Source organism: Salvia hispanica, chromosome 4 (assembly GCF_023119035.1).
Source record: "Salvia hispanica cultivar TCC Black 2014 chromosome 4, UniMelb_Shisp_WGS_1.0, whole genome shotgun sequence".
Lineage (NCBI taxonomy): Eukaryota > Viridiplantae > Streptophyta > Magnoliopsida > Lamiales > Lamiaceae > Salvia > Salvia hispanica.
The window spans coordinates 26,596,138-26,621,803 of record NC_062968.1 but is presented as its reverse complement, the minus strand read 5'-3'; the positions used below and the strand labels follow the sequence as shown (position 1 = coordinate 26,621,803).

Sequence of the window (25,666 nt, the reverse complement as noted above, 5' to 3'; positions counted from 1 at the left end):
CCGAAATATTATTAATAATGTACTAATTTTGATGAACGAATCAATTTTAAAAATATGACTATTCTTTATTAATAGGATTTAGTAAAATTCTAGATATTTTTTTGGTCCCCAATTAAATCGTGACATATTTTTTATTAATATTATTGTGAAATAAGTATGGGCTTGCTTTCGTTTGAAGTCCATTGGGCTTTTCGCAGAGCAGTCTTTCATGTTTTCATAAAAAATAAAGTGCATACTTAATATTTGGGTTGTTACACTCTTGAGAGAGTTGAATATCAAGAATATTTCGACAAATTTGACAATAGAAAAAACAACATAGAACTATTTATAATAATTTAATTAATAGGTCGAAGTTTGAAGTCAACATAATTACGAAAATAAATATGAATACATTACTAGTAGTCAATTGAAAAACTATTTATAATGGTTCCTTTTCCTATGGGCAACCATGGAGAGGAGTCTCGACACGCCCTGCGTCCACATCTCGTACTCTCGGGCATTCCTGCACTCGAACTCCACCACTCCTCGCCCTTCTGTCTTCAGCCCGAAGTACCGCCTCTGCTCCCCGTCCTCGAACAGGTGCCTCCCCGGCCACGCCGCCATGTCTTTCAGAACATCCACCACCACATCTGCACCAAATCATCTTCAATCACTTAACCAACTCTAATCCAATCCAAATCACATAAAATTATATGTAGGCTAATGTGTCTTTACTCTTTTTCTTCTTGGTGAAGGTATTTCCCACGTGCCTGCTCTTCATCTTCAGCATCACCTGCACCAATACACTCACATCATCACACGTGCAAAATAACCAATCTTTGTGTGTTCAGTCGACAATCTGAACAAAACCCAAACTTACATTCCCACTCCTATGAATGTATACAGATACAACTTTCCAGTGAAGATCGCCTGCAACCATATCATCGAGCCATCAATTTAGTGCAAATTATCGAGAAAAAACATGAAGTTTGGTCAAATTTCAATATTATTAGAAAATTCTTGAAATTTGGATTTAATTCCGGTCACATAATATATTATCAATGAATAGAAGATATCGCTTAACTCGCAAATCCAAATTTATGATTTTGTCCAATTGATTTTTAAAGTTCCGACGAAACTATAATTTGACCAAATTTTGTAATTTTTCGGGATAACGAACCTTTGCGAGTTCGTTTGAGAAGCTCGGTGCCGCGAGCAAGCATCTCTTGATTGCAAGAAGCAAGGAAATTCTCCTCCGGCAAGAGCTCCTCGCAGTAGCTGCCGGAGTTGTTGCTGCTGGAGCTGTTATTCCCGTTGCCGGAACTCACCCCTCTCTCCACCGGCGCCACCGGCACCGCCGCCGCCACGTTCCACACTTCTTTCAGAGCCCTCGCCTTCAAAGTCGCCACTCCTCGTAGAGCTAATAAAACACGATTTATCATATAAATTAGTTACATAATATTCATTCAAAATTAAATTGATCAAATTAATTTAGGAACTCACCGGTGGCGGCGGCGGCGGTGAGGGTCGAAATGTCGCCATGGGACCGGACGTTGACGGCCGAGCTCACGGCGGAGATGAGGTGGTCGCGGTCGGCGCCCATCGCCTCCGCGGCCTCCACGCACTGGGCCGCGACTAAGGTCGCGGCCGAGGCGACGGCCATGTCCGTCTTCGCCATGTCCCCGTCCTTGCCGTTTGAGGACGAGGCAGCGGTAGCGGCCGCTATGGCCGCGATGGCGGCGGCCACGCCGGCGACGGAGACGGCGGCGTGGAGCTGCGCGTTGTGTGTCCGCGTCTCCTCTTTCTTCTTCTCCCTCCGCTCCTTCAGCCACCTCCCCACCGTCTTTCCACCCGGCGTGTTCGTGCCGCCGACGGCTGCGGCCGCCGCGAAGCCGGCCCGCGGCGTGCCGGTGAAGAGCGGTTGCAGCGTGTTGTTTGCTCGTAAATACTGCATTTTTCATTTAGTGCGTGACTAATACCAAAGTTCATGATTTGATCGATAATTAATCCTAATAATTTAAATGATAGGAGTATTATCAATCACTATCAAGATTAAAAGACTCTTTACATGACATGCATAAAAAGATTAAAGTATAATTTGTTATAGATAAAATGTCCATTTGAATTTGTACTACTTTTCAAATGATTTTTGAATATATTTTGATGAAATTATTTTGTTACATATTGTAAGTACTGTCAATAATTACCCCTTGATGAATTGCAGAGATATACAACGCATTCCGAGGTTGGGAAAAGTGAAAATATTGGATGAAAATAGGAAAAGGTTAAAAAAATTGATTTAAATGAGGAGACTTGTATCTTATGTATATATGGAAGTATGGTGTGATGTGAAGTAAATGTTGAGCCAAAAAAAATCAGTTTGCATAAAAATGGCAGAGCAATCCTGGCAAATCAGTGGCAGTAGTTTCAAATCATATTTAGAAAGTCTAGTATACTTCATTTATTTTTCTAGGAAATCTGCACCAATAATAAATCAGTATGGCACTCAACCAGTTGTTTTTTTCTATATAATTTGTTTGCAATTTTGTGTTTAAATTTCTACTACCATAGGATTCTTTAAATTGGGATATTTTCCCACTATATATAAATATATTGTAATATCTTGATTTTGAAAAAAAGGGCATGAAATTCAAAGTTTATTGAGGGTTGTTCCTCTCTTTCCTTCCTTTAAAGGCAAAAATTTGAGATTCCTTGATTAAAATACTATACCATAAATGAACTTTAAGATTTTGTTTAATTAATTTCATTTCGTATTAGCTTTGATTAAAGTAGTAGTACTATTTCAAAGTAATCCATTTGCTTGTGTGTATGGAAAAGTCAAAAGGCAAGTTTGAGACGGCTAAAGCATTCTTACAAAGAAACAAAAGTAAATATCGAAAGTGACAAAAGCAATCTATGTTTCTTCACTTTTCGCAGTAATACGTTGTGAAAGCTGATAAATTATGGCGGCCTTGTGTTCTAATAGTAATAAACTTTTTACTCTAACACCAAATCATTGACTAATCATCAACATGTATATCACAAAATGTATGAAATGAGTCAATTACAAAATGTGTAAAGAATTAGTGATCAATTATGAATTTGTAGTATAGGAAATTAAATTAGGTGCGGACGCAGCAGAAAAAAAAGAGAACTAAGAATTTCGCATGATAATTTGAAGACTTAATTGAGAAAATAGGCTGGATAGAGTGTTGTCCGGTACCTTAACGACGTCCTCGTATTCGTTGGAGGGCGAAATCGGAGGCGACTCGGTTTCCTCGGTGAGGCAATTGAGAGGGCCGCTACTATGCGAGAGCCTTCCTGATGTTAGTGGTGAAATCTCCTACATTTTCATTTCAAAATTAAATTAATTTTATGTGTCACATGATCAAAATTAATAATTCTATACACTTACTGATTGTGACATGATGCGCTCGAGAATGAGCTGAGAAGTGGCGGTGGAAGCGAAGGAAAAGGTGTTGCCGGAAAGCTTAGAATTGTCCTCTTCTTCGGCGGCGTGGTTTTCCGGTATGGCGGCGGAGGTGGTTTTGACGAGCATTGCGGTGGGATTGGAGGGAGTGATGGCTTTGGAGAGTTGGAGCGCGGAGGCGCTCCATGAGCGGGAGAGAAACTCGATGGGCCCTCTCGGGCTTTCCGGCAGTGGGAGCTCGCCGTTCGGGCCCTTCTCGGCCCACAACATGTCCATTTTACCGCTAGTGTTGTACATGGTGTGAGAGTTTGGGGGAATGGTTGCATGAATGTTGAGTTGGCGTGAGTTTATATAGACTTACTCACTGGGTTATTTATTTTGATTTTGTAATTGATTAAGATTTTGGTACCCGTGTGGATATGACAAACCAGAATGATACTACTAAATTGTGCAATTTCATGTGTCGTACTTCATTCTATCTCGTTGCTTATTTTTCATATCTCGTTTCCTCTCTTACATTTCCTTATTTTCTTAATACCAATCATAATTCAACAAATGAAATTTTTTAATTTACTGTAATATGATGTGATACAATGATGTCTTTTTGGTTGATATGCAATAACGCAACATTAGTCTTGAACTATGCCATCTCCGAAATCTCGATTGATTGCAAAATTTAAGCGAATCAATAGTTTTATTATAATCTCAGAATAAATTAATTAATTATTTACATGAATACAAATATTTAGAAAAACTCATAAACAAATTATCCTCTTTCTTACTGCTACTATTACTTGTTTTAATTTAATTTAATTTAATTTAATATAGAGTAGGGGGAATTTGAGAGTGCCTAGGATGGTGACTAGTCGGGCCCACAGCACGGTCCCACTCAGTCAACAAAATTCAGGTCAATGGGGACTTTGTCTGCAGTGGGGTATCTTGCGGTTCGTCCGTTTCCACCTTCATATTGGGTTGTACGTTGAAGAGGTACAACGGCGTGCACTGTAGACATTGAAAAGAACGGAAGGTGGGAAATTAAAGAGATAAGTGCGTTGCTCTTTTTTTCTTTTTCTTTTTCTTTTTCTTTATTTTCGAAAGTGGGTAATTTTCTTTTCTTGGTTTTGGTTATTCAAGGCAAAAGGTGTGTGACAACAATTATTTGTGAAAACATGATTCATTTACTCTACTACTACTAACTTTTTCTTTTTTCCTCATTGGGATTGCTGCTTGTTTAGTTTTATCATCACTTGGCATCTTCTTTTTCTGATTGAGGCACTATTTTCTACACATGCTCGTCGTCATCAACAATTTGTTTTCCATTGTTATTATTTGTATAGTACTACTACATCTGAGGACTGAGATCATTGTATTTTTGTTACTCCACTATTAATTAATTCATATTTATTGAATATATTACTCCCTTTCTTCTGCTGCACAGTAATATCTCATTTTAAATGATAAATTTTTTAAAATCAAAATATCATTCTTTTTATTTTTTCTTTCTCTTAGAATATTCTCTCCATTTAATTTATCAAACAACAATGCATAAAATTTAGTGTTAAAAAAAAAATATTCCACTTAGAATGAGACAGAGGGACTATATGTTTACTGATGCAAAGTTGGCTCCGACATCAAGATTTCCAGAGGCTTGGAAAATTATTAATTCATCAACACAACAATAGAATCTTAGTTTTGTATCTAAGTAGTGTGTTCATATGGAGGCAATGGGTGAAAGGGTAAAACAAATAATGGAGTAGCATTTATATTTTGCACCCACATAGAAAATTAATGGAGAATTTGTTGACTTATACAATTAGTCTCACTAAAGAAATGTACAAAATATTTAAGTACAGTACATAATTTCAAATCACAATTTCCTAGGTTGAGTTTAATCCCTCTATTTCTCCATGATTTCATATAGTACTAATCTCACCTCTTTTGATGCCATGGACAGGATTACACTATTTCGACCTCCTTGCCTATATTGTTTTTGAAAATCTTGTCTTCATTTAATAGTGTGCAATGGAAATTTGAGGCAAAAATCAAATCTAAATTCATAACATAGATTGCATGTTGGACATTTCAATGGGACAACTAGATAACATATTGTTACTACAAAATTTATTTTCTATGATTGATCAAATCTTGCAGTTGAACTCACCATTATTGGTATCCACTTGTTTTTCGATCTGATGATTGAACAATTTCCAGTACAATAATTCTACGGAAGAAATTCTTGAAAATTTTAGGTTGTGTGAAGTGGGGCATAGGCCAATGAGCTTATTTTCCTTATTTGGGTTGATTAATTCATAGTCTGACTATAATTAATTAGATCATTATCCTAATCTATTCCATAAATATCTTTGTACTATTATAAGTTATCAAACGCAAAATACAAACTTATTAACAAAATTTGAGGCGATGATTTGATTTGAACCCAAGTATTGGAATGAAGAAAGAATGATAATAGTATATAAGATGTGAGAGGGAAATGTTTGTAAGTTGAAAGATGAGTATTGTGTTGGCAACATCAAGAGCCGACCAACATTGTTATTTGTCTGGATGCTCCAAACTCCAAACTGCCAAATTGTGTAAGCAAAAAGGCGTGCCTTCTCAACAATAGCTATATTAGATGAAATGATCAATTGCTTTTGAAAACACATACCAAAATATTTGAAGCTTTTCAGCAATTCATAGAGATTGGGACCATGGCAGCAACTGCTTCCTACTATACACAGACTGCTTTATTCCCTTTGCCTCATACCCACATATCATTGCCTCAAATCAATTTCATAATCAACATATTAAAACATACCAACTTAATTACATAATACTAATATATATGTGGAAATCTACCTAAATTGAGTTGTCCGGTGGTCGGATTCAACTATCCGATAGATAAGGCCGTGAGTTTTGTCATTGTGCCGTGAGATTCGAGGAACTTGAACGTTTGAGTGAGATCTAGGTGTTAGTTAGATCTTGCCAATTATTCTCCTTGAATCATTGTCGGAATTGTGTAGTTTGGTGGCTTGGTGACTTAGTTTAGGTCTCAGGTTTGTTTATATAGAAAAAGATGTGTCTCTTCACTTGAACATTGGCGAACTTTGGTAAAAGATAGTAGTATTTCAAATATGTGGTTGTACTAGAACCGAGCCTTTATAATACTTATTTTATCTTCTATGGAGTATTTGTTATCTAATTGTGCTCCGTGACTATTGTATATTCATTCGTTCAAATCTATTTCCTATAACAATATGATCTCCTCACATGAGGCAGGGGAGATAAATGTATATGTATTTTAATTTAAAAAATATGAAAAAATAAAATCAAAATTGAAATAAAAATTGTTGAAGTAATACTACAAAAAATACACATTTTTTCAGGGCGGACATTTTTGGCATATATTATCGGCAGATTACTCAGATTACTAACGAAATGTCCGCTAAAAAAATTACCAGCATATTACCGGCAGATTTTTTGGTGAAAGTTGACCGTTCAATTATGCAGATAGAGTTGTGATATGACACAGAAACTGAGGAGAAGAATAATGACGAGAGATACTCATTGTTGATGGCATGTAGATCATATGAGAAACCTAAATCTAAATGAGATTTGTGGAGTTAAAGATAAAAATATTTGCTAAATAAGCAATTGAAATTGAACCTGTTTCATACTCGATCAAGTATCAGTTGTCACAACTTTCTCACATTGTAATAATCTGTTTAACTTTTTACTGGGCAAAAGTGAACAGAAACAGAGTTAAATATGCAGAGCAATGCAATGTCCCTCGAGTTTCACAAATAAACCGCATGCAAAATTATTCAGAGCTTTTAAGCAGATTGTTGTCTTTCTTTTTTACTGAATTATGTCTGCTGTCATAATTTACCAGAGCTTCAAATTTCTTGGCAAGATTCCTTTTACTTAATTCATTTCAGAGATCTCTTGCATTTGGTGTTCTTTTGAGCATCAGTGCTTGACTCCGTGCGCACGCATGCTCAATATCGGAGCACTGCGACACTAACACGTCTATTCGTGCTTGAGCACTGAGTTGTAAAACATGGATGGTGTTCGATTTTCAAGATAAATAATAGTACCAAGATATAATTTAGGATTGTGATTATTTTAGTCATAGGGAATTAGCTATGACTAATTATCCCATGATTATTCATCTACGATTGAGCTGCGAGATTAAATCCCATAAATCAAACACACTACAAATTTAATCTCTAATACAATTTTGCAAACCGAACACACTCATGGTAAACTAATAAAAATATCATATACTCCATCCGTCCCATAATAGGAGTCACTCTTATTGTGGGCACGAATTTTAAGAAATGATATTAGTTTTATAATAAAATGTGAGTGAAGCGTGTTAGTGGAATGTAGGGTCTACTTACCATTTATTATGATAAATATGAAGTGTGACTATAACTGTGGGACGGACCAAAATGACAAAGTGTGACTCTTATTGTAAGACGGAAGGAGTACTAAAATATCAAAATTATGGTCCATGCTAAAAGAGTGAGCATATGATATGATGGAAAAAGAAACAAAGTGAGGCAAGAACAAATTGTAACATCATCATATATCATAGTAGTATTAGTATTAGCCGTTTATGACAATGCCAAATCCAAAAGCAAAAAACCTACATTTTTATGCCATTACCACGTGCTAAATTCCTTCCTACCTGCGGTTAGCTGCTGTTAGTCTGAGAGATGTGATCACGCCGAGTTCTCCTTGAAGCTCTTCGTCAGCCATATCGCAGTCTCGCGAGGTGACACCTTCTCCGGCCCGAACGGCTTCAGCAGCACCTGCAGCTCGTCGAACCGCTCCTGCTGCAGCAGCGTCGCGCTGAACTCCAGCAGCCCCTCCAGAGCCTCCGCGCGCTGCTGGTACGACGTCGTGTCGAACCTCCGCTGCCGGGAATCCGACGATGAGCGGCTCGAACCCCCTCCACCGCCGCCGACGAGGACTGGGTTGTGCTCTGAGCACTCGCTCCCGTTGTACTGCACGCCTTGAGCGGAGATCGGCCTGTCGAGAATCTGGACCGTGCACTTATCTTTCGTGATGGAACGGTCGGCGCTGTACGGTGGGGTGTACGAGCACTGAGCTGAGGAGAATGAGCTCCGGCGGCTTCGTGGAGGCTCGTCTGCGGACGCCAACGGAAAGTCGACCATCTTGTCGATATGCGGCGCGTTGACGGAGACGTCGGAAGAATCGACACTACCGAGTGGACCGACAACGCTAGGTTTAGCTCGTGTGGACAGCGGAAGAGACGCTCTGCGTGCTGCTTGGGATGGTTTTCTCACCGGAGTGTGCGACACGGGAAGCTGGCATATATGCAAAACAATGAATCAATAGCTGAACTATCGAGAATTAGATCGAATTAAACTTCGAACGCACCAATTCGCGAGTCGAGCCAGGGTTTGATATTCTTGACGGGGTCGTGGACTGCCTTCTATTATTCGAAGAAGCCTTTGCTGAAGCCGTTCTCGAAGCTTTGACAGCGCTGGACTTGGTGGCATTCGTCAACTTCTGCACTCCAATATCATCGCCCACGCTACCAACCGATAAGTCGGACAGTTTATCATTCAAATGGCTGAACGTTTTTTGTGCTCTTCCAGAAGAGAACGGACTGTCGAGTTCGTTTCCAGATATGCTAGGATTCAATGCCCTGTTGTTGCCGGCTGACAGCCTTTTTTCTTGTTTGACAGTATCAGCTTCAACGAATCCCGTTTTCTTGGCAAATTTGGAATCAGAGTGCCAAGCTGGGAAAGTATGCCTCCTGGGGTTGTTCGACATGAGATGCATATCGAGGATATAGGGCCGGAGATGTGGATGTCGGAGCAACTCTGCAGCCTGCACAAGGAAATCGGACCATGTCATCGATGAGATATTCATGGACCATCGAGGAAGGAAAAGCATAGAAACGGAACATACGCTTGGTCTGAGCTCTGGATTTTTCCGAAGCATACTCTTGATTAGCCCACGGCTAGCAGAAAGGGAGACGGTCAAAGATGCGAGTTTAGCAAAAAGATAAACTGTGGTTGCAGAACACCCGGTGCATAAATTATAATTAGTTAACGGACTTACAATGGAGCGGTATACATGGTTGGAAGTGGAGAGACGATCGATTTATTTATCTTGTGGATGAGACCTTGTATATCCTGTTCATGAACTACATCAGAAGAAAATGAAGCAACGGCAATATTAAGAAAGCAAGACGACGAGTTGTTTTGTGAACGAATGTATTACAACGACATCAATCACAACCTAGATGAGTCACTTCGATGATAACATGTTTAAAGAAAACAGAATTAAGACTTACAAAGGCTTTAAATGCAGGCCTGTAAGCAGCCATTTCATAAAGACAGCACCCTGATTAAGACGTTAAAATTCATAAATGAACTAAAACGAACCAAAACAATGTAGCACATTCAAGAATTACGAGATCGCAAGAATGTTACCCAAGGACCAGATATCTGACTTGGAACCATAAGGTATATCCGCAAGAAGCTCGGGGCACATGTAACTAGGCGTACCCACTACCTGCAATTTGATAGCGTATTTAAACATATGAACTAAGGAGATCATGAAGAAATCTGAATCTCGTTCATCGTTATACTCACAGAAGAAGCTAGATCGTCAGAAACCAATACTTTCGCAAGGCCAAAATCCCCTGAAACATTACAACAGAAGAAGGTCAAAAAAATGGATGCCGTTTCGTACTAAAAAATTTCATGAAGGCGTCAAAAATAGCAGCTGGAGTTAGGTACCTAAACGTATGTCTTGATCTTTCGTCAGAAATATATTCGAGCACTGGGGAGAAATTGAAGAGTCTTTAAAATGTGATGTTTTGTTTATCGGACGTATAAATATGTCAAATGATGGGTAATTAATACCTTGACGTCACGATGAAGGATGTGGTTGGAGTGCAAGTAATCCAGTGCCATCAAAAGTTGAACCAACCATTTGCAAAGCTTCTGCTCGTAATTCAACAAACGAATGTAATTATTAACAACTAAGTTTCGTGAAAAAACTAAAATAACAGAAAAAAATGAGTTTTTGTACAACCTCCTCAGGGAAATGAATTCCATTTCTTTTTTTAATGGCTTCGGCCCTGATACATAATAGACGGCAACGTAATCAGAGTTGAGCAAAATAAGGTACACTAATCCAATTCTAGAAACTAGCAACTTACACGTCTCCTCCCTCACAGTAACCAATCACGATGCACACATAACACCCCTGAAAATAACAAAACTTTTACTTGCTATAGGATAATATAATGATACAAAACAAATATTAAGCAAGAAAAAGGGTGAAATTGTAGCAAGCTGTGATTATTTTTAGTACTTTTTGACCTAGCCTAATTCCATGTCCCCTACCACAAGCAACAATGTAACAGTAAAACAAGTTCCATGGTTATACATTTCTTATGTAAATGAATAATCACGAAAATATTTCATCTCCTTTCATTTGTAAGTTTGATACGACTCACATACCCTTTCCACCCAGGAATCTTTGTACTCCACAATAAATGGATTCTTCACTCTGGAAATGAGCTCCATCTGCACAATGGAAAAATAAGATCTAAACCATAAGTATATAAAATCGGGCAGGTGCCAAGCAAAACACATATTGCATGGATACTTTTTTACTATTTCAAACAATTTAAACAAAGTATCACCTCCTGGTGGGCAGATCTGCGGGTCCGATCAGTCTGCCGAGCAAGACGGATTTTTTTCATAACATACCTTCAAAAGAAACAGAAACAGAAATCAGCTAAAAGAGAAGCATAAACTCCAACAAAAACGACAGATTATAGTTACAATGTTCCCTTACTTCTTCTTCTCTTGTCTATGCTTAACAAGCAGCGCGGAACCAAACGACCCTTTACCAATCTGCTCCAGTATATCATAGTTCTCCATTTTGAACAGTTTCAGCGACGACTTATATCTCCCAAAATAACATCACAAGACGCAACACCTTTCAGTATCACAAAGAAAATTATCAGTAATCAGGCTACCAATAAGCTGCCAAATGCGTAAAATTCGACACACCAAGTTCTTGATAGAGTGAATAGTCGTTAGATGCCAGAAATAGGACATAACTTTATGGCACACAACTTACAGATCTAGTTAAGACCACACCAAAACATTTGCAAAACCGCAGCAGAGCTTACATGGCCAAAAAAAACAATGAACCACAACCGACAATGAAATTTGGTTCAAGCATTGGAAATTTACCACAACACAGAAACCTCAGCAAAAACTCTCTCTTCCAATAACTGAAAAAATGTACTCCTCTTTCTCTAATAAACAAAGAAACAACTAATTGAGATATAGCAACAATTTCCCAAAAACTTTCAAGAAACAAAAAGGCCAAAAAAGGAAATTAAATGCAATTTTTGCTTTGAGCAAAAAACAAGTACTACTACTATATCATAATAATTCAAGAACGAACAACCAGTTAACATAATTATTTCCCTTGATATTTTCGACGAAACAAATTATTCGGTACAAGGTCGAAAAAATCACAAACTACCTAATTTGTTTACTTCAAAAGGACTCACATTAGTACTGCATTTCATAATCAACCCAAAATCAATAAACCCCAAAAAAGGGTTTTGCAAACAAGGGCAACCTCAAACTAGCTCAGAACAAACCACAGAAGATATGCAATTAAACAGTTTTACCTCATATCAGATAAAATGCAGATCTTTAAACTCAAGCACAATGAGTGAATTTAGGAAACAATAAACATAATGAGAAGTTGAATATGTTATAATTTATGATTTATGATTTGGGTGTATATAAAAAAGGGGAAAATCGAGCAGCGGCAAAAGAGGACAAAACCCAATGTCAATCGATAAACCCCACACACAAAAAAAAGAAAGGGATTTTCAAACTCGAAAATGCGATTCCCTAACCACAATCCAGAAAGAGGGAAAAGGAAATGCTACCCACTTCTTCTTCACGCAGAAAGGCAACGCTTAATCGCATCAATTCGAGCTTAATAAATCTATCCAACAATTAATGCCGATGAATGCCGCATTGAATCGCGGTTTATGGATGAGCACTCACTCACTCACTCACACCGCGTGATCGATCGTGAGTGATTTAAAGAGTCAAAGAAAATGGTAAAAATGTGTGTTCTTGGAAAAGGACAGTAGACCAATGCTAGTATTTTAAGAGGGGAGAGGGAATGGTGGTGGTGGGGCACACGGATTTCGAGAATCGCCCTTTCTTTGTGCGATTCTCTCGAATTATTGTTTGATTTCGATTCCAGAGAGGTGCGACTGAGACAAGGTAGGTGGTGAGGGTTTTTCGATCTTTAATTACTCTTAATTGCGTTTTTAGTTATCCTTAATTGCATCATTTAATTAGTCTTCAATTTTAGTATATACTATTTTTTTTAATAAACGTGGTTAGGGATTGTTATTCGGTTAATACTAAACTGATTATTCAGTTAATCGGCTAAGGAATCAATTAGCCTGAACCCTTGACTGCAACAATTTGATTGGTTGATCGAAAAACAACCGAAAATTAACTTTAATCGCCCATGTGCATAGGAGCGAGCAAAATATCTTAATCCGAAAATCTGACCGGAACTAAACAGATGAATTAAATTTTGTTCATATTTTTTGGATTGGATATTCTAAAACTCAAGCAATTGTTTGAACAATTTTTAATAGGATTTGGAATCAGATTTTCGGATTTTGGTATTAAAATTTCAGATTATTTGGATCGGTTCAAATTTCATAGTTCGAATTCCAAATTTTTGAATTCGAATTTTTGAACAATTTGGACCGGATTTATTTTTGATAAGATTTTGAATTTATGATATATTTAGGATTTATAGTAACCAAGCAAGTATATATGATTTAATTTGTATCCTATCATTCTTTCCACTTTTCATATTAACCAACAAAATCAAATGATGAATGTTTGTTAACCACTTAAAGGCCACACTTATGATTGCTTAATTAGTGTAATGTGTATGATTATCATTTTATCTCTCTTTTTTTGTTCTTTTATTTGCTCGAAGTGGACAAATGTACTAGATGACGTACATGAACCTGCGTGGGCCTAGATTATAAGATAGTAGTGTGGGTAATTAAAAAGTTGTCGAAGATACATATTTAATTTAAAATATTAAATAATTAATGTGCCAACCGTAGTATACCAATACCAACCACCTATCATAAAAAGATTTTGCAATTTGGTTCCCTACACGTCAAATCCGTGCACACTCCCGTACATAATTGTGAGCCTCATAATTAAACACTTATTACTAGCATTGGTATCGAGAGACGGGAATGGGTGTCGGACCACTCAGAGGGGTATGATCTCCGGTACCCTGCGTTGCTCGAGGGAGAGAGGCCCCCGGGCTGGGAGAGGCGGGGCATCGGGTTTTGCTGTCCGCAACGAACTGCATGCCATTTTTGAAAAAAATTAAAATTCAAAATTATTCTCTCCGTCCCTTAAATTTTGTCACACTTTGACCGGATACGAGTTTTAAGATATGTAATAGAAAGTGAGTTGAAAAAATTAGTGGAGAGTGAGTCCTGCTTTTATACTATTTAATTTTATAATAAAATGTGAGTGATACTAATGAGTTAGTGAAATATAAGGTCCACTATAAAAAATGGTAAAATGTGAAATATGACAAATTTTGTGGAACCGACGGAAATGGAAAAATGTGACAAAACTGAAGGGATGGAGAGAGTATTATACAAATGATACTAAATTTTTTGGAGTATATAATTTTTAGGAAATTTAATTATGTAACTTTTTGTATTTATATTGTGATTTTAAATTAAAAAAATATCAACACACTTAACTTTATAATTTTATGATTTCTAATGGAATAATTTTGTTATATATAGTGTCATTTAATTTTATGTAGTGGATGATGATTAAAAATTAAAAAATTAAAATTAAAATTGTTGAACTAGAATGCAATGCTTATTTATTTATTTTCGTTAATTTCAAAATTAAACTTAACATAACATAAAATGTTCATATTCACCTTTAGCATAAAAGGCAAACTCCCAGAAAAAAAAAATTAAATTTGGTCAATTTTGTAACTTTAAAATGATATAATCGATCATTTTTCAACCAGCTCTGGATTTATTAAAAATTGACCAAATTTTATGATTTTTCCGAGAATTTACCTAATATATAATCTATATGAGAACTGGATTTATATAGACTCTAAAAACCATTCATATACTCAATTTATCAAACTTAAAATAATGCATTAGCTCGAAATCGTCATAAAACAATTGTATCATATCATAATATTTTTGGTAAGAGGTAATCATAAAATCTAAATCAATGATTCAGTATTACCTTTACAATCTTCATCTAATTGACTGATCACCTAACTAATGAGAAATGAGAGATTCACGATAAAAGTGTTCGAAATTATTTAGATGAAATTTTGTTTTTCCAACCTGTTAAATAATGTGGTGGTATATCATTTGATATAAACATATCTTTTTGACATTTGACAAGAAATAAATAATTATGGTGATTTGTAATTTTGTCACCGAATATTTTATGGGGCCTGTCTACTTTAAAATATCTATATGCCATAAATGAAATAAATTTTGAAAATGGCAAACACTTTAGTCGGTGCACACGGTTGGCAATAATTTTGTAATCAGATTTTAAATTATTGTACTGAAATTTAGTACTAGTACTCTACATTTTCTTAATGTAGACTTTTATCTGATGAATTTAATTAGTGCATAAACGAAATTTAGTGTTTCACCTAACTTACGTGATACTATGATACTATCAAATATCAAATCAAACGACATCATATTACTAGCAACGAAATAATACTGTATTATACTGGCACGTTTGATAGTTCAGGTAGGATATAACAAGATACGAAACTTGTGATAAGAAACACGGCCCGAGTTCAAATTAGGAACAAGATAAAGATTATAATATTGCTATTTGATAGATAATATATTTATCAATACAATGTCATATATAAAACTGAAAACACACATTTACCCTTATTCTCACTATGTACGTTTTCAATTAATTTATAATAACATTTGCCCTTGGTTTTGACTAAATCCGACAAGCGTCGAATAGACGGTGAAAGCGTGAATTCCGTCATGCTCAAATTCCTCTTCGTCGGTGGACGACGTCCCCTCTTTAACAGCTATATCTCAGCCTCCACTCTCCCATCTCTCTTTCTACACAAGACTACTTCTTTCTCCGTAAAAATTCAAGTGTGTTCATATCTGGATTCTTTTCATATGGATGTGAGAATGGACTAGAGAGAAAGAGAGAGATGGTAAGGAGAGATGGTGAAGCTGCAGAGGCGCACCGCCGAAGGGCCACTGTCTTCGGTGAGAGAGTCTCCATGGGCGAGTGGTAAAGCTGTAGGGGCAGAGAGTGAGTCGGCGGCGCACCACCGAAGGGCCACCGCCTTCAGCGAGAGAGTCTCCATGAGAGTGACATAGGGCGGTGGTAGTTGGTAGAAGTACTTGGGATGGGGAGGGAAGTAGAGGGAGAGTGGGTGAGAGAATGAAGAAGGGGCATATTAAAAAACGGGATTGAACAGTTTTGTATCTTACCAATTTGGTGAGATACTAAAATGGGTGAAATAGTGATTTTTAGCCGGGCTTAGATGGGCTTAAGGCATAAATGCGGGCCATGAGATAAACATAGCTTTGATATCAAACAGCCGGAAATACACGGTTAAAAATCCTTATCTTGACATTACTATGATATCAAACATTTTCATTTGTTGTACTCATTTTCATCTTGTTACCCAAATTATTTTCTCTGGTTTACTTTATTCCAGTGCATTATGAGAGTGTTCGGTTTATAAGATTGTATCTCAGGTTAAATATGTAGTGTGTTCGGTTAATGTGATTCAATTCCACAATTCAATCCTAGATGGATATTCATAGGATAATTAGTCATAACTAACCCCCTATAACTAAAATAATATCACAACTCAATACTAGATTGTATCTTGGTACAATTATTTTATCTAGAAAACCGAACACCGCCTATATTTTAAAATAAATTATCAGAGGTGTCGGTCAATACATTAGAGGACTAGTATGCCTTGGTCTTGAACAATATATATATATAGGATTGTGATCAATTGAGATTATTTAGGCTAATTGAGAAATGAGATGCAATATCAGCCACTCATTTTTATTAAATGAGTGGTCCAGATTTTGCCACACAATAAATATTTTTAGCTTAATTTATTATGAAAGGGTATAATAGTCATTTCATGTTTTAATTTAGGACTCTTCAGCTTTCATCGGCGATTTCTGTGAGATTTGCGATTTGTTTGAGTTCTCTGATGAATCTATTCCAAGGATTTATGATTCAATTGATTGAAAAATTAGAATTCAGACGATTTCAACGATTTCAACTATCTCTGATTCGACGATTCCTTAGCATATCAATTTTCCAAAAATAGACGACCAGTTCGACGGATTTCGGTGTTGATTTTGAAGTTTTTCGGTCGATTTTACCACTTTGATTCTGTTTTTATGTTTTATTTGTCGATGCCCAGTCAAATCTGTTCCTAATCAGTTTTTTTTTTTTGCTTTTTCATCTTTAGCTTCGATTTCAGTTCATAATCAATACGTAAGTGTTATCTGATGGATTCTTCATCATATTCAGAGTCGACGTCGACGAATGGTGGAGGTAATTTTGTTTGATTTTCATTAACATGATTTTTTTGTGTTATGTTGGTGAATTATACTCTGTTGACATGAATGCAAATTTGTTGACTTGATGTATGTTAGTTGTTAAATATTCTATGTAACTATACTCTTTGTTGACATTCTGATTACATACAAAATAGTTGTATCCAAAATGCATCCTCTGGCTGAAGACATAAATGCAATTCTGTTGACATGATGTATGTTACATGTTAAATATTTTATGTAGCTATACTCTTTGTTGACATTCTGTTTACATACAAAATAATTGTATCCAAAATGCACCCCCCCAGCTGTGGTGTTTGTTGGTGGAGGAAGGGGTTATGGATATGGTTGAGTGTCCATGGTAGGATATCTGAGATGTTGGTGTTAGTGTGTTGGTGCTGCATATTTTGAGATGTAGTGTTGAAATTTTGATTCTGGATTTTAGAAACCCTCTATGTTGTCACTTAAGATATAATAGTTGACATTATATGTTTCAACTTGTTTCGTCTCTCTCACATTCATATAGTGTCGCTCTTCTCGGGTGAATTATGTTTCACTGTTGCTTTTGTTTTAAAATCTTCAGATACTGTTGTTTTATTTTTTAGATAATAACTTGTTGGAGTTAATTGAATATTTGGTTGGAATCAATTGTCATTTATCAGCTTTTCGCTGAAGCCGTTCACACATGATTTTTTTCCGGTGAGATTTGTGCGTGTTGTTTCTTCTATACAGAGTACGTTTTTGGTTGTTACAAACGTGATCCTGAACAAAATTTTGCTCAGTTTTGTTATTCTTATGCTTGGAAGGGCAAAGACGAACTGTCGAATTTCTCCGATATAATCGATCGCAGCTGGAGTAAAAATGCAATAATGAAATTTTGGCACAGTTTGTTGTCTTTTGTGTTTGGATAGGGATAAAATTGACGAGGTTCGTGAATTCACGAAGAAAATCATGAGAGAAGGAATCGGAGCTATGTCGGCGATCTGTGGCTGATTAGGAGCTCGATTCCGTGACTCTGATGAGGAAGGAAGTTGTCGCGATCTGCAAAAAGGTTGAAATCGTGACGTGAGATGTGAAGATATTGGGGATCGACTGTCAGAAGAAGTTTTGATTTGATGATTTGATGATTTTTCTTATTCTATCTCTGATTTCCAGATTGATTTATCTCTTTCTTCAGATTTTATAGGACAAAGAGTATAAATAATCGGCTGAGGCTTTCGATGATAAGAAGGAAAAGGCGCAACTCCTCGCAAAATTAGTAGAGGTAGATGAAGCTCTTGCTTTACTGGTTTCAATTTTTGCAGATTTGTTGTTGATGTTGTTCGATTTTTGCAGTTGGTGAGTGAAAGCGAGAAGCTGAGATCAAGTAAATTAGAAGAGCTCTGCAAGAACATATAGTTGACGCTCCAGTTTGAGGAAAAATGATGACGCTCCAGCTTCTCGGTGAGAGATCTGAAGGTGAGAGGGAGATCTGTGGAATTAGAGCTCCGGAGAGTAAGGAGATGAGGTTGAGAATTATGTTTGAGATGTTGGTACTGGTGTGTTGGTGCTGCATATTTTGAGACATAGTTTTTGAGATTTTGATTATGGATTTTGGAAATCCTTGTTGACACACTGTTGTTTTGCTATAAGTTGTTGACATTTGATATTCTGGCTATTGATATATGAATTATAAGTGTTACTTTTTAGTTGTTGACATTTTAGTACAAGTTGTTGACATTTGATATTCTGGCTATTGATATGTGAATTATTAGTGTTATTTTTTAATTGTTGACATTTTAATACTGCGTTGTTGACATTTGATATTCTGGCTATTGATATGTGAATTATAAGTGTTATTTTTTAGTTGTTCACATTTTAATACGAGTTGTTGACATTTGATATTCTGGCTATTGATATGTGAATAACAAGTGTTATTTTTCAGTTGTTGACATTTTAATACGACTTGTTGACATTTGATGGATCTTATTTAATTTTGCACTTTAGGCACGTAATTAATCATTTTGCTTATGAAAATTTTACTTCTGGCTATGCTTTTCATCTTGAATTATTGGTTGAGGGCTTTTCAAATGACAAAAAATGGTTAACTACATATATAATCTATGTCAACTACATATACAATTCATGTCAACTACACACATATAATGTCAACTACATATACAATTCATATCAACTACACACATATAATGTCAACTAAACAGATGTAATTATGCCAACTATTAAAATGTATTGTATGATAATGATGTCAGAACTTGTGTCAAATTAAAAAAATAAGAGTAGCGCAAAAATGAGAGACGATTTTCACACTCAGTAGGTGCGATTTTCACACAGTGAATTTCTTCGGATTTTGCTGCGATTTCGTGTTACTGTTCCATTGCTGGCTGACTGTTTTGCTGAGATTTGCTTTTTTGTGGTGTGTTCCTTGTCATTTTCTCGGTACTGAGACAATTCCGCCGGTGGTGAAGTTGCGGATACCAATTTTTGCTCGCTGTTGTTTGAGGTTTTGGGGAAATGGCTGATGTGGGCATTTCGGAAGTTCTGGAGAGTAAAAGTGAGGAGCAAGAAGATCTTCTACTGAATGAGGGTGGTGATTTAGATTTGACCCCAGTTCGGCAGTTGGAAAGAAAGAAAGCTCCGCGTGGTCGCCCAAAAAAATCAGGGCCAAAATCGCCGATGATGAGAATGGCAGAAATGAGAAAGGGAGGATTACGCGGCAGAGCTCTGCGCAACACGGGGATGAAGGAGACGGAGGGTTACGATCTGAAATCTAGCAAGGGAAAGAAGGGTCGTGCAGGCAGGGGCCCACATTTGCAGATGAGATTTTCGGAATGTAGCGATGCTGATGGTGGTCTTATGGAGGGGTTGGGCTTAGAGGGAAATGCAGGTGGCATTGAGGGTGTTCAAGATGGAGCTGGAGTTGCCTTGACAGGGGAGGTGGATGGTAGGCTTGTGAATGTTGAGAGTGGTATTGCTGATGAGGTGTTTGATGATTTGCCTCAAGGGAATGATGGAGATGATGACTTTTTGCTGTCAGCAAAGGAAGCTATGGTGGTTAGTGTGTGTGATGAGGAGACTACGAACCTGATTGTCACTGAATCTATGGTGTCGATGGCAGAAATGGATAATGCGCTGGATCTTTGTGAGGCACAACCACTGCAAAACATGGAATTCTTACATCCAAAAGAAAGTATGGAGGTAAGGGAAAGCACAGAGATGCTGGAATCTGAGGAGGGTGGTGGTAAATGGGCAAAGTTGCAAGAGAGAAATCTGCAGGATCATCTAATGGGTGGGATTTTTTCAAATGAGGACTTCCCTCCTCTGATCAAAAATACGTCACAACCGATTAAGAGCAAGGAGGTTTCATCCTCATCTGAACAAAAGGGGGAGGGCAAACATGGGAAGATCGTATTCTTTTGACAGGGGCAGGGGAGGGAGAGGTTTTCCTCGAGGTGGGGCCAGTGGGAGCTCGGGGGCAAGAGGAGGGAGAGGTATGCCAGTGGAGAGCGTGGAGAGCTTCTCGAAGGGGAGGTTTGATATCTTGGCCTTACAACAGGAGAAGGATTTGAGTGAGGATCCTGGGGTCTTAGTGCAAAACCCCCTCTCCAATTCCAGGTTTCTCAAGATGCTGCCTAACGGAGACTTCGAGGATGAGGTTTATGAGGATGAAAAGGATTGGGAACCAGATGATGAACAAGACGAGATGGAAAAATCTGAGCTCGGTTATCCCTTGGAAAAGAGGGAGGCTGAGACAGAGGACCCTCGAGCCCGGATTGATGATAATACGCACAAGAAGGGGAGGTTTGAGACCTCGGAGACAGCCCAACTGTTCTGATGACTTTCAACATTCTAATATGGAATGCTCGAGGTGTAGCTAACAAAAGTACACAGAGCACCATCAAGTTCTTGATTAAAGCTCACAGGATCTCGATCATGGCCATCATTGAGCCACTTATAAAACCAAACCCGGACTTATTCAGCAGGATGTTTGGTCTTCAGTTCAAGGGAGTAAATGATAATGGACAAATTTGGCTCTTTGCTGAGAATGGATTGGTGACTGATGATTGGGATAGCTCAGAACAGGTACTCCATGCTCGCATTTCATCTAATCTCTTTCCTGTTCCTTTTCATATTTCAGTGGTGTATGGGAAATGTTGGAGGGAAGGGAGAATCCCATTATGGGACAAACTTAGAGACCTTGCTACTAAGATGGAAGGACTTCCATGGCTAGTTGGAGGGGATTTTAACATATTCCTTTCGGAAGAAGAGAGACAAGGCTCCAACAAGAATAGATCAAGGGAGATGGCAGATTTTGCTAACGCTATAAGTGACTGCCAACTCTTGGACCTTGAGGCAGACGGGGCAAGATTCACCTGGGCCAGAGGAAGCATCTTTGAAAGACTGGACAGAGCTCTAATTGGAGAAGGGTGGCCAGATCTCTTTGCAGCTACAAGGGTAACCAATCTCCCTAGAGTGATGTCAGATCATGGACCGCTGCTTATTCAATGTCAGACACCAGGACCTCCTATCCGGCCTTCTTTTAGATTCCAAAATATGTGGGTTAGGCATCACACATTCTTGGAAGAAGTGCAGAAGTGCTGGTCTGAACCCACGGAAGAAAAAGGCATGTTGAACTTACAACTGAAACTGGGACGTGCAAAAAAATGCTTGAAGTGGTGGAACAAAAATGTGTTTGGGAATGTTTTTGAAAAGGTTAAACAGGCTGACATGGAAGCTCAGGAGGCCCTCAAAAAGTTTGAACAAGACCAGTCTCCTTTCCTTAGAATGGAGATGAACAGAACTTCAGCAGAATTAGTTCTAAGATTAAGAATGGAGGAAGACTATTGGAAGCAAAAGGCAGCCATTCAATGGACAGTAGAAGGGGAAAGAAACACCAAATTTTTTCAAGGTTGGGTAAAGCAGAAAAGAGCAAAATCTAGGATCCACTCTATTGAAGAGGAAGGTAGAACCATAACAGATGATGAAGAGCTGCGTGCCTCGACAACCAAGTTTTTCCGGAATCTGTTAACCTCTGACATTGAACACTTACAAGAGCCGGATTTAGAGATTCTGACCTCCCTGCCTCCTGATGTAAATATGGATGATTTGGAAAGGCTACCTACAGAAAAGGAGGTTAAGAAGGTAGTCTTTGGAATAAAGGCAGATAGCACACCGAGGCCGGATGGTTTTTCTTCCCTTTTCTTCCAAACCTGCTGGGACATTGTTGGTACTGATGTTACTAATGCTTTAATCGATTTCTTCCAAGGAACCCAGATGTCAAGAGGATTGGCGGCAACCATGATTGTCTTGATACCAAAAAAGAAAAATCCTACTAGTTGGTCTGACTTCAGGCCGATTAGTTTGTGCAATGTTTCAAATAAAATCATCTCAAAGCTGTTGGCAGAAAGAATGGCACCTCTTCTCCCTGCCCTCACTGCTCCTAACCAGAGTGGCTTTATAAAAGGCCGCCTCCTGAGCGATAATGTCTTGCTTGCCCAGGAATTGTTTCACGAACTTTGGAAGTGTAACCCTTCACCAAATCTGGCTCTTAAACTAGATATGGCTAAGGCTTATGACCGCGTTCAATGGCCGTTTTTATTAAAAGTGTTGAGGAAGATGGGATTCTCAGAAATGTGGCTGGGGATGATTGAGAGATGTATAAATTCGTGCTGGTTTTCAATACTTATTAATGGATCCCCAGCTGGGTTTTTCAAATCTTCAAGGGGGCTGCGACAAGGGGATCCTCTATCACCATCCTTGTTTATTCTAGCGGCAGATTACCTCTCTAGAGCCTTGGACCGCCTTATTCTGGGAAACAAAAAGATGAGATACTGTACAGCTAGATATACAATGGGAATTTCTCACTTGGCCTATGCGGATGACATTATTATCTTCACACAAGCTAGGCGCGCCTCTCTCAGAAAGCTTAAAGACTGCCTCAAGCATTATATGGAAGTTTCAGGGCAAAAGATCAATGAGGGGAAGAGCTGTTTTTACATGGATAAAAAACATGTGGAATGGGCAGCGGGAGTCACCTCGGTGGGAGGATTTCAGCAAGGCGACCTTCCTTGCACCTACCTTGGGGTTCCTATTTTTCGCGGGAGAAAGAAATCAAACCTGTTCATGTTTATTCGGGAAAAGATATCACAAAAAATCCTCTGTTGGTGCCACAGATATCTTTCATTTGGAGGTCGGCTCACTTTGGTTAAAAGTATTCTTGAAGCTATCCCGGTACACATCTTCCAAGTCCTTGAGCCAACAAAGGGAGCTCTTAGATTGCTGGAGCAAGTCTTAGCAAGGTACTTCTGGGGTTCTTGCAACACAACAAATAAAACTCACTGGATTAAATGGAAAGACGTTTGTAGACCTACCTCTGAAGGTGGCCTTGGAATTCGATGCATGGCTGATACGGTGGAAGCTTATAGTTACAAGTTGTGGTGGAGATTCCGGGAACAAAACTCTTTATGGGCTCAATATATGTATAAGAAATACTGGTCTATCTCTCCCTCCTTAATTATCTATAGATCCAACAGATTCAGCCCAATATAGAGAAGAATGTTTAAGGCAGGGATGAAATGCCAAAGCCTCATTAGATGGATGGTGGGAGAAGGTAAGATTAGCTTTTGGGATGATATTTGGTTGAAAGATCAGCCGATTAGTGCCTTTTGTTCGAAGCCAGGGATTCCCCCGTTTGCCAGAGTAAAGGAGTTTTGGACAGATACAGGATGGAGAGGGGAGGCTATCCTAAATATGCTGAATGAGTGGGGCGTTCCAAGGGAGGTGAGCGAGGAAATAATGAAGATACCTGTTGACACAGATGCTGAGGACATTGGCCGCTGGGCTTTGACTCCACATGGTAATTTTACTGTGGCCTCGGCATGGGAGCTCCTAAGGCATAGAGGAGAGAGGATGGAAGTGTATGAATTCATTTGGAGTAAAGATATTAGCCCTACAATATCGGTGTTCCTTTGGAGACTCTTAGCTAACCGTCTCCCTGTGGATGCAAAACTACAATGGAGAGGAGTCTCCCTTGCTTCTAAATGTCGATGCTGCGCGGAGCCTGATATGGAGACAAGGATGCACCTGTTTGTAAATGGGGAGGCAGCAACCGGAGTGTGGAAACACTTCTCGAGATGGTTTCCACAAGTCCCGGAGCTTTCTAGAAGAGGGTATAATTTAGAGGGGCGTTTGAGGTGGTGGCAGAGACACACAGGGAGTAAGAATAAACGCCACATTTGCATCTTGATCCCTTGTCTAATTTTCTGGTTTCTTTGGACAGAAAGGAATGGTTGTGTCCACCTTGAAAAGGATTTTAGAGTGGACAATATCTGTAAAAGAATTGTCATTTATCTGAGGAACCTGGTCGTGGCAGGTCATCTCGGCCCGGAACATTGGGTGGAATGTGATCCAAAAGTCGACTTCATGGTTTCACAAGATAAAAATTGCAAGATGAAAAGGGTAGAAAAAGTGTTATGGAAACCCCCAGATTGGCCGTGGATAAAACTTAACACGGATGGCGCCTTTGAGGGGCTGACAGGTAGAGCAGGTGGGGGTGGCATTGTGAGAGATCAGCTTGGAGAAACTGTGGAAGCTTTCTGTCTACCACTGGCTGCTTCCTCGGGGTTTGAGGCTGAGCTAAAGGCTCTGCTAGAGGGAGTGGAAATTGCCAAACGTCATGGCAACAACCTGTGGATCGAAACGGATGCAGAAATAATGTGTCTGCTACTGGAAAAAAGGAAGTGGGGGCCGGCAGGAACAAGGCACACCATGTTAAAAATCTACATGGAGCTAAAAGGGATTCATTGGAGAATTTCTTATATTCGAAGAGAAGGAAACAAAGTGGCGGACTTCCTTGCATCAAAAGGGAAAGAGTGCCGAAACTTGGTAAGATTTGAGGGTAATACAATCCCGGCACAGGTGAGAGCCATGGCAAGGCTCGACCAGCTCGGCATGCCTAGCTTTAGATTCTGAGGTTGCTTTCTTTTGTTTTGATTGAGGTTTGTTTGGTGTAGAGGAAGTTGTAGGTTGGTGTAATGCGCTTCCTCCTTGGGCCCTCCACTTTCGGGAATGGTCTCTGTATGAATTTTGTTTACATGATATATATGGGATGAGGGACCTACTCAACCCTCCACCGTGAAGGTGTTCGATTAAAAAAAAAAAAAAAAAATTGAGTTAAAGACATGTTCAATCACTGCTTCCACTTCAAACCACCATAAAAACCATCTCCATCAATCATGGCTTCAACATGGTCTCCTAAGTTAAAGACATGTCCAATCACTGCTTCCACTTCAGGTGACAACTGCTGAACATCTAGAGATAAGTCAATTTCAAATTTCACATTTCAGAAATATCAAATAACTGGTTGATTCAGTTACTAAGAAAACATTGGTTTAAGATACTTATTTACTTCTAATATGAAATCATATATATATATCTAACTTGAGCAATAGTTGTCAACAAAGCAAAATGGGACATCCGAGCATACAACAAATAGATTACAATAGTACTTATATTCACAACTTATACAAGTTCAAACAATTAATCATCAAGGCCAC

At 38.4% G+C, this 25,666-nt stretch overlaps 2 protein-coding genes across 4 annotated transcripts; both read right to left on the bottom strand.

Annotated features, from left to right (window-relative positions):
• Positions 1–302: 302 nt before the first annotated feature.
• LOC125218305 (VAN3-binding protein-like) lies at positions 303–3,752 on the bottom strand. Its single transcript, XM_048119945.1, has 7 exons — positions 3,395–3,752; positions 3,203–3,322; positions 1,483–1,927; positions 1,160–1,399; positions 860–909; positions 715–772; positions 303–629 (listed from the first exon to the last, which is right to left on the bottom strand). Exons 1-7 carry the CDS (start codon positions 3,704–3,706, stop codon positions 415–417), a joined length of 1,440 nt encoding a protein of 479 aa, XP_047975902.1. The 5' UTR covers positions 3,707–3,752; the 3' UTR covers positions 303–414.
• A 4,215-nt stretch (positions 3,753–7,967) lies between these two features.
• LOC125223586 (serine/threonine-protein kinase Nek4-like) lies at positions 7,968–12,701 on the bottom strand. 3 transcript variants are annotated; one of them, XM_048126792.1, is made up of 15 exons: positions 12,378–12,701; positions 11,258–11,401; positions 11,103–11,169; positions 10,918–10,983; positions 10,614–10,660; positions 10,487–10,532; positions 10,315–10,395; positions 10,189–10,231; positions 10,042–10,091; positions 9,880–9,961; positions 9,741–9,790; positions 9,506–9,579; positions 9,353–9,404; positions 8,816–9,271; positions 7,968–8,742 (listed from the first exon to the last, which is right to left on the bottom strand). In XM_048126792.1, the coding sequence occupies exons 2-15, from the start codon at positions 11,341–11,343 to the stop codon at positions 8,134–8,136; spliced, it is 1,809 nt and encodes a 602-aa protein (XP_047982749.1). In that variant the 5' UTR covers positions 11,344–11,401; positions 12,378–12,701; the 3' UTR covers positions 7,968–8,133. The 3 variants fall into 3 exon arrangements, with proteins under 3 accessions (XP_047982749.1, XP_047982748.1, XP_047982747.1); XM_048126791.1 differs by having other exon boundaries at positions 12,382–12,701; XM_048126790.1 differs by lacking the exon at positions 12,378–12,701 and adding an exon at positions 12,111–12,217.
• Between the last annotated feature and the right edge of the window lie 12,965 nt (positions 12,702–25,666).